We start from the raw sequence: 10,015 nt of genomic DNA on the forward strand, positions 1-10,015 counted from the left end.
AAACGGGTCTGTTTCCATACCGGAAAGAAGGAATGGACTGAGAGCTACTATAAGCACGGCGCTGTGCGCACACTTGACCGAATGATGTTATTCACACATTACCATCTGGCGATCTCTAAAAAATCATTTAAAAACAAACTAGTTGACAAGTAATGAAACTATTTACTGAAATCAAGAAGTATATCTTAGTTCAAGCAGTGCAAATTGGGTACCCCCTGGCGAATGCACATTGGACCGTGCGTATACGCCGTCGCAAGGCAAGTAACTCTATGAGTACACAAATGAGCAAGAACCGTAACATGAATACACTCGTAACACCTTAAGACCGACAAAACCCTAATGGACATGACGTAGGAGAGTCGTATTAAGCATTTGGTTTTCTTGTTAAGATCAAGCATCAGTTGGTAATGTGGAGAAAATAAGCTACATGTCACAAACAGGGCGGACGAGAAGAATCTTCTCAAATCATATGCGTATGAACACGTTCTCTAGAACTGTTATTAGCTAACAGTTTTAAGGGCATTGCCATGAGCAAATCAACTGTTTAGCATCAGTCATGTGACACCAGTACTTACTGACAATTATTATTATTATTTTTAGTAGTAGTGGTAGTATTATATGCATCTGTGGATTCATATCAAACCGAAGTCGACTACGAGTTGTGCTGCAATGTCCCGTTACATGTTGTGCCGTACGCCCTCCCCCCCCCCCCCCCCCCCCCCAAATGGGAACTGCCTGGGGACTGCCTGGGGACTGACTGACCTAAATCACAAGGCGTTGCTGTTTTGTACCGCAGTTGTACAGTTATGAACTGGCTTGGATGCGCACTATTCAGTGTTAAAGTTAAAACACTTTCAAGCCGTACACGTTCATTGTTTTAGCTGTTGAGTTACGCTTCAGTATTAAACTCAATGTCAAAGAGGTTTAATTTGGGAAATTGTGATTTTTGACTCACATGCGAAGCAAAAGTGAGTCTATGTACTCACCCGAGTCGTCCGTCCGGAAAACTTTAACGTTGGATATTTCTTGGACACTATTCAGTCTATCAGTACCAAATTTGGCAAGATGGTGTATGATGACAAGGCCCCAAAAAACATACATAGCATCTTGACCTTGCTTCAAGGTCAAGGTCGCAGGGGCCATAAATGTTGCCTAAAAAACAGCTATTTTTCACATTTTTCCCATTTTCTCTGAAGTTTTTGAGATTCAATACCTCACCTATATATGATATATAGGGCAAAGTAAGCCCCATCTTTTGATACCAGTTTGGTTTACCTTGCTTCAAGGTCAAGGTCACAGGAGCTCTTCAAAGTTGGATTGTATACATATTTTGAAGTGACCTTGACCCTGAACTATGGAAGATAACTGTTTCAAACTTAAAAATTATGTGGGGCACATGTTATGCTTTCATCATAAGACACATTTGGTCACATATGATCAAGGTCAAGGTCACTTTGACCCTTATGAAATGTGACCAAAATAAGGTAGTGAACCACTAAAAGTGACCATATCTCACGGTAGAAAGAGCCAATAAGCACCATTGTACTTCCTATGTCTTGAATTAACAGCTTTGTGTTGCATGACCTTGGATGACCTTGACCTTGTTGGTAGGAAAAATGTGTAAAGCAGTTCTTAGTGTATGATGTCATTGCTGTAAAGGTCAAGGTCAAGCATGTGAGTCGTATGGGCTTTGCCCTTCTTGTTTAAAAATGTTTTATCAAGGCCCATGAAATCATTTGTTTGCGAGTATGTGGGGCATGTGTTCCTCCATGCGCCTGCGCTTATGCCGGCAGGTTTCATAATTTTGAAATTATTCAGCCCTGCCAGTGGACTTCGTGGTGTAATGGTTATGACGTTGTTTTTCGGATCCGGCGGTCACCGGTTCGAGACCCACAATGACATCAGATTTTTTATTATGTTTATACTTTTTTTTATGCCTGTTTTCGTTTTCGTAAATAATTTTGGAGTGCTGGGCCGGAATGTGGGAGAAAGGCTCATAATATGGACCGGCTCCTAATATGGACCACCTCCTGTTCTGACAAACCGTAACGGCGCTAGAGCGCTCAGAACAATTTCATTCGCTGTATTCACTCTCTCTTGATAACTTGCACATGTCAAAACAGTTGCAGAGACACAAACCTCAAAACCGTTAGGCTTTTTCTCTTTTTTTCACTTTTGGCAGCGTTCACTCTAAATTTGCCGCCTAAAACGGACTCGTTTCTTTCCACAGCCAAAGCTTTTATCACTAAAAAAAAAAAAGGCTATATATGATAGCCAAGACTGTTGTTTGTTATATTTTAGCAGTATTGACCCCGAGTTTCTATTGCAAACAAAAAATACTAGCAAAATCTCAAGGTATGTGTGAGTTTCCTAATTATATGGACCACCTTCAACAAATCGATGAAAGAAAAGCTAAAGGCTATTGTTATTAATTCATTAAGAAGCTTGCTGAAAATAACCTATAACGAGCCCTCGAGATTTCCAAACAATATAACAAACAGTCTTCTTTTCGTGGAAGTTGATAATTTCACTTATTTTCACTCTGTTTTTGATAAGCTTCTTTAGTTTCCTGGTGTGTTTCAAATAATGCTCTCATCAACCCGAAACAGATCAATCTAAAGCATATTTTGATAAGTCTGACTTGCACACTAAGTTGTTTCATGTTAGGCCAAAAAAAAAAGTTGTATGTTTCTGGTCACCCGACCCTACCTAGATTTTCCCGCCGACCCTAGACTTTTTTTTTTATTGCATTTGTAAAAAATAAAGCGAAAAAAAGCGTCAAAACGAAAGTAACAGACGGCAGACGACACAAGGGGGATAACCCCGCATCCCTTTTGTCTCATTTGTTTTGTAATGTGTTGTCTTTCTCTTTGTATAGTAAGTCCAGTCTCTTTGCGTCACTGTATAGTTATTTTTTACCCTGACCTCAAAAAAAAATTTAAATAAATAAAAATAAAAAATCCCTACCTACCTACCCAGTTTTGTGTAGCCATGTTACCAGAAACATACAACTTTTTTTGTGTGTGCCTTATTTTGAAGTATAGGTGGCTTCACTGGTCCATATTGGGCCAAGACACTGTTTGTCTCACACTGACACACACGCACACACATGGAATTCTGCAAACTACGAAGGAAATATTGTTGCTTTATTGTATGTTAACAAGTTTATAACTTCCAAAGATAATGCTAACTGAAAAAGATTAATCCAGGTCCGCGGTGAACATAGAGAATACTGCATGGCTTGCTGTGTCGTACCAGATTTACACGAGTTGTATTTTAAAATATTGAACTGCGAGCGAAAGCGAGCTGTTCACTATTTGAAAAAGCAACGAGTGTAAATCTTGTACGAAACAGCAAGCCATGTAGTATTCTGTTTATCCTACATACTGTACTTGTATTTTACTCAAAACGTCCCGCAGTCGAGGCAGCCACATTGTCATTAAAGACGCTTGTTTTGGAACCTCGATCTCTTCTAAAGCCTTGTGCAATCTATTACGACAAAGCAAAGAAACGTCACTCTGGAAAGTGTGGCGTGACGTGTTTGTTCTGAAAATTCATGGAGGGGAATTAACAGGGCATGTGTTTTCTACAGTGACGTTTGTCTCGGTGACTTTGGCATCATTAGTAGTGGCAAAAAAACAGGTCCCTGCCAGACTTGCTTGACATGACCTCATTTAAATGATATACACGCATGTGATTTGAACGATTATTATCTCATGAGTATCTCTCTCAGGTATGTAGGATAAAAACCGATATCAGCATTTTAACTTTAAGTGAATACAGAAATATCACAAATCAAGTGTAAAGTCACGTTTGTCTCTGAAACTAAAAGATTATATGTCAGTTTGTCACCCAATGAGGGGAAAACTGTGTATGAGCGTCAACGTCTTGACTTCAAAGGGATAGAGGGTAAGCAAACACCAGTCTGTTCATTCGTTATGTTCTAACTCTTCAAAGTCGACCTCTCCATCCGCTTTCGAATCTCGTCATCTCCAAGGAAGGGATTCAAGTTGCGTGAAGCAATTTTACTACTTTTAGTCAACCCTTCGAACTCACATTTTGAAATTGAACGCACCGCATTTTTCACTAGAATATATATATATATAAATATCCCATGACCTCCCTTCTTTGTCTCTGTTACTTCAGTATGGGTATATATGTTGTATTTTTATAGCTCAATAAATACATCATGGACTCCAAAAAATATATGATAGTGCAGATTCCGATTTGGGCAAAGGACTACTTTCCTCCCGACCTTTGACCTCGCGCCGAACAATGTGACACATTTGTATGAAGTTCTAAAATCGTATTGCACGGCTCAGAAAACCATATCAGTTGCACGCAAAAATGAATCTCAGAACTGATCTGATGTATGAGATGCAATAAGCAAAAGTTTCTTTCATTATGAAAGCAATGCAGGTCGAAAAAAAACGAACATTCAACTTACAAGATAACCAGATGCTCGCGAACCAAAACAAAAACACGAGTACCCTCCCCTTGCATCGTTAGCAGACGACTTTTGAGAATCTGTCGGTAGTGTGTTTTGGTGTGCGCCTTCAGCTATCAAACATCGGCTGTTTCACGTGTTTTGCGAGCAAGTCTACTCTTTTGCCTGGCTCTGCAGTAAGTCCACATATTTTTCCGTAATCCAGTCATATTCCTTCAAAATGCAATCAATCGGCGGTGACAGACGTGTCGGTCGCGTTTTCCTCACACCATACCAGTTTAAGTTCATCCATGCAAACACACTCGCAAAACAGTTTATCACGTAGATACATTTCAAATAGGGAGCAAATGGTTAAATCTAAACCTACATATTTGTTCCCTAAAATTTGCTTCTCTGTCAATAAGCCTAATTACACACGTTCGAGAAAAACAACGTGGAATCGATTCTGAATCGAGTAAGCCAAATGGGTCCCAAACCCGTTTCGCCCGTTCTGCCGACCTGAAACGCAAAACAAAAGAATTGTGCGCTTCAACTAAATTAATTTCTATTCGACTTCATTACTTTCTTGCAACTTATGAACCTTTACTTAAAGCTTTTAAATGGTCTGAAAGTAGTGTTACCGCGTACTTATCGATGCACTCATTCGTTTTATTTTTTCAGCGACGGTCACTTAGTTTAAGGTTGCAAAAGGGCTAAGTCTCGCTGGCAACAGTTTTACCCTGCACAGATCGCAACAGTGCCGCTAGTAGTCTACACTTTGTGTTTGATGGTAGAATGGGATATACAGATTACAACACTCGTGGTTTTTTATATGGCTTGTATTTCAGTCAAGACCCAGCGGGAATATCAATCGAGAGCCACTCGCCAGAGGCTCGTGTCTCCCGATGATATTCATCCGCTAGCTGGGTCTTGACTGAAATACAAGCCATATAAAAAACCACTCGTGTTGTAACCTATACGTATACTCCATAGCTGTGTCACTGTCATGCCCCGCGGTCGCGATGACACGTTCACACAACAGAGTTTGCACAGAAAGTGACGAGCCAGTATAGCGCGTTAGCGTACAGCTCTTAACGTTTTTCTATGCTTTTTAACTTTCTGACCTTGTTTTAAATCCAAACATAACATAATTATCTGTACATGTTTTTGGAATCAGAAAACGATACAGAATCAGATGAAAATGTTTTTAAGCTACTGGACCGATCTTCATGAAACTTTACATGAGAGTTCAATGAGTTCGTGGGTATGAAGATCGGTCCAGTAGTTTTCTCTGTATTGCTCTACACACACACACATACACACACACACACACCACGACCCTCGTCTCGATTCCCCGTCTATGTTAAAGCATTTAATCAAAACTTGACTAAATGTAAAAATAAAATACAAACAGCAGAGTGAATAATCTTTTTATTTACCTTTACTGTAATGACCGAAAATGGGTGGGTGGGCGTTTACTATAGGTACTGTTCCCTGTGCGCGGAATTGGACCACAAGAAGGGGGTGGGCGTTTACTCGATACTGGGCGTATACAAGGTATTTGTATAGGTTACAACACGAGTGGTTTTTTATATGGCTTGTATTTCAGTCAAGACCCAGCGGATGAATATCATCGGGAGACACGAGCCTCTGGCGAGTGGCTCTCGATTGATATTCCCGCTGGGTCTTGACTGAAATACAAGCCATATAAAAAACCACGAGTGTTGTAATCTGTATATCCCATTCTACCATCAAACACAAAGTGTAGACTACTAGCGGCACTGTTGCGATCTGTGCAGGGTAAAACTGTTGCCAGCGAGACTTAGCCCTTTTGCAACCTTAAACTAAGTGACCGTCGCTGAAAAAATAAAACGAATGAGTGCATCGATAAGTACGCGGTAACACTACTTTCAGACCATTTAAAAGCTTTAAGTAAAGGTTCATAAGTTGCAAGAAAGTAATGAAGTCGAATAGAAATTAATTTAGTTGAAGCGCACAATTCTTTTGTTTTGCGTTTCAGGTCGGCAGAACGGGCGAAACGGGTTTGGGACCCATTTGGCTTACTCGATTCAGAATCGATTCCACGTTGTTTTTCTCGAACGTGTGTAATTAGGCTTATTGACAGAGAAGCAAATTTTAGGGAACAAATATGTAGGTTTAGATTTAACCATTTGCTCCCTATTTGAAATGTATCTACGTGATAAACTGTTTTGCGAGTGTGTTTGCATGGATGAACTTAAACTGGTATGGTGTGAGGAAAACGCGACCGACACGTCTGTCACCGCCGATTGATTGCATTTTGAAGGAATATGACTGGATTACGGAAAAATATGTGGACTTACTGCAGAGCCAGGCAAAAGAGTAGACTTGCTCGCAAAACACGTGAAACAGCCGATGTTTGATAGCTGAAGGCGCACACCAAAACACACTACCGACAGATTCTCAAAAGTCGTCTGCTAACGATGCAAGGGGAGGGTACTCGTGTTTTTGTTTTGGTTCGCGAGCATCTGGTTATCTTGTAAGTTGAATGTTCGTTTTTTTCGACCTGCATTGCTTTCATAATGAAAGAAACTTTTGCTTATTGCATCTCATACATCAGATCAGTTCTGAGATTCATTTTTGCGTGCAACTGATATGGTTTTCTGAGCCGTGCAATACGATTTTAGAACTTCATACAAATGTGTCACATTGTTCGGCGCGAGGTCAAAGGTCGGGAGGAAAGTAGTCCTTTGCCCAAATCGGAATCTGCACTATCATATATTTTTTGGAGTCCATGATGTATTTATTGAGCTATAAAAATACAACATATATACCCATACTGAAGTAACAGAGACAAAGAAGGGAGGTCATGGGATATTACAATATAATAAAATTATAAAATATATGTGTACGAAGTAGCCTAAGTGCTATTGATTTTTTCCGTAGGTACTGTATCTGCAAATCTTCGAGGCATTATTACTTTCAACAACAGCAAAAAGCCAGAGCACACAAGTGTTTTTCTTGAGAGAGTACGGGAGTTACAACGGTAACCAGTCGTGCTGTCTGCATCACGAAGCTAGTGACCGAGTTTGAACTCCAGCTGAGATTTTGTTTCGGGCGATCGAGGTCACTGGGTCCTGTAATAATACGTCGATATCTCCCGTGGGGTATGCACAGACTTTTCTCGCCCAGTTAACGCTCGGTATGAAATGTAAAAATAAAATTAGTACTGTGAGGTGCAAACACGATTGTATGATATAATTATATTGTTAATTCTTTGTTATTATATTATTAAGGTATGCAGACTTCCCAGTGCTCTCATCCTGACTCTCCTGGATAAATGTCAAGAACTGGAAGAGGGCGGGAAATATTATGTGTACACCTTAGGCGTGACTCAAGACGTACTCTGCAGCGCTTACGTGGAGCACGGCCAGGTGAGACCCTCTGCTTAATTACGGGTACCATATAATACACAGCGAAACATCGTTACACAACAGCTCAGGGATATTAATCAAACGTTTTTGATTTATTTCCCAGTAAACTGATACTTCCCTACTCCCAGCCAAACAAAGACTAACCAAAACAATTTTGAAAAATAAAAATCCCGGACAAATGTCAAGGATTTACTCGGTTTGGTTGAAACTTAGCTGTTGTGTTGGTGTTTGCTGTGCGAATCTCAACCATGCACTCAGCTACACATCTTCTGTACTCTCATACACACTCTTTCGCTCACTGATGCGTTCGGGAAAGGCTGTCTCGCACTCGGACGAATCACACCACAGAAAACAAAGTAAAACTTCCAGAAAATTCGCTATCAACCAAAAAGCCAATTAAATCATGCATAAATCAACTGGGAACAACAATACTGACACACGCAATAACACACTCAGTCTCATCTCTCACTTGGTGAACACGCTTCAACACAATCCGTCGCGATATAACCTTGAACGGTTGAAAACGACGTAAAACACCAAATAAAGAAAGAAAGAAAGACTTCAACACAAATACCGTTCAGTTGACCTCACACTGTCAGTTTGCACAAGACACAAAATCCGTATAAATTCACAGCACAGTCACCAGCCGAAGAATGAGAAAATAATTCAAGGTAAAGTTGTCGCGCAAAATCTTGAACTGTCGATCATGCTTTTACTACCCCCACCCCGTACCCATTGGGACAGAAAAGACTGCACATTCTCCTCCAATTAGAAAAGCAAGATAATCAGAAACTGCAGAAGAGAAATATGGAAGCAAAATAGAACATAAAATATATTGATTTTACTGATGAATTCAGAAAAAAACATTTCTGTGCCCATTTTTAAAGCTCAATTAGAAGCATGGAACACAGACAGACATTAATTAAAAGTGCTTGAGTGGTTACAGTGTTCAGAAATTGTGTTTGATACCAAGTTGAGTTATCCCTCTTCACCACAGTTAAAAGAAATACACCTCTTGTCGCGCAAAATCTTGAACTGTCATGCTTTTACTACCCCCACCCCCTACCCAATTGGGACAGAAAAGACTGCATATTCTCTTCCAATTAGAAAAGAAAGATAATCAGATGATCAGAAACTGAAGAAGAGAAATAGGGAAGCAAAATAGAACATAAAATATACAGATTTTACTGGTGAATTCAGAAAAAACCACTTTTGTACCCATTTTTGAAGCTCAATTAGAAGCATGGAACACAGACACACATACATTAAAAGTGTTAGGGGGTTACAGTGTTCAGAAACTGTGTTTGATACCAAGTTGAGTTATCCCTCTTCACCACAGTTAAAAGAAATACACCTCTTGTAGCACAAAATCTTGAACTGTCATGCTTTTAATACCCCCATCCCCTACCCATTTTGACAGAAAAGAGTGCATATTCTCTTCCAATTAAAAAAAACAAGTCAAAGTAACTGAAATTTGTTTAAATACTTCTTTTCTGTCAGTCCATGGATTGCTTAGTCCATTAAAAACAAACAGACTAGGACTTAATGCGCCCATTTTAAAATAACATTAACATGATATATCAGATTTTTTCATGCAATTTCATGCAACAAATTAACAATTAATTGATCAAAATTCAAGAAGACTAATAGAGGAACAAAATAAAGTATGAAACACAGTTATAGTCCTGTAATATGATAAAACAACTCTTTAGTATCAATTTTGACAGTCATTTTCAAGCATGAAACAGAAATAAACATATGATTTTAAGTGTTAAAGTGGTCAAGTCAAGTCAAGTATTTTATTGTTTTGGGCCCAGAGGGCTTTGAAACAAAGATATAATTTTAACCAAAAAAAAGGTAACAAATCAGACAGTTAATAAATGTATACAAATTGAGCGGACAAATACAACAATACTATACAACCAAACAAAATAAATTGGCAATATACACTTCCATACATACAAACAAAAATAAAAGAAAAATAGGTTTAACAAAATCAGGTAAGAGATCAGACAGATAATATATATACATTAAGCGGACAACGATAATATACAGCCGAAATAAATTAGCAATACCATTATGCCATGCATCTTTTGTAAAAACACAAAACAAAACAAAAGCATATATTACATACATATATACATACCAAGAAAGAAACTAGATATAACGCTAACAT

At 39.0% G+C, this 10,015-nt stretch overlaps 1 protein-coding gene across 1 annotated transcript in view; it reads left to right on the forward strand.

Moving 5' to 3' along the window:
- LOC138946588 (atrial natriuretic peptide receptor 1-like) overlaps positions 1-10,015 on the forward strand; it is a 157,132-nt gene that overhangs the window by 70,693 nt on the left and 76,424 nt on the right. The window contains exon 6 of the mRNA XM_070318034.1: positions 7,702-7,839. Coding sequence (XP_070174135.1) covers positions 7,702-7,839 — 138 coding nt within the window. The remainder of the gene's footprint in view (positions 1-7,701; positions 7,840-10,015) is intronic.

The sequence above is a fragment of the Littorina saxatilis genome, linkage group LG14, assembly GCF_037325665.1.
Source record: "Littorina saxatilis isolate snail1 linkage group LG14, US_GU_Lsax_2.0, whole genome shotgun sequence".
NCBI lineage: Eukaryota > Metazoa > Mollusca > Gastropoda > Littorinimorpha > Littorinidae > Littorina > Littorina saxatilis.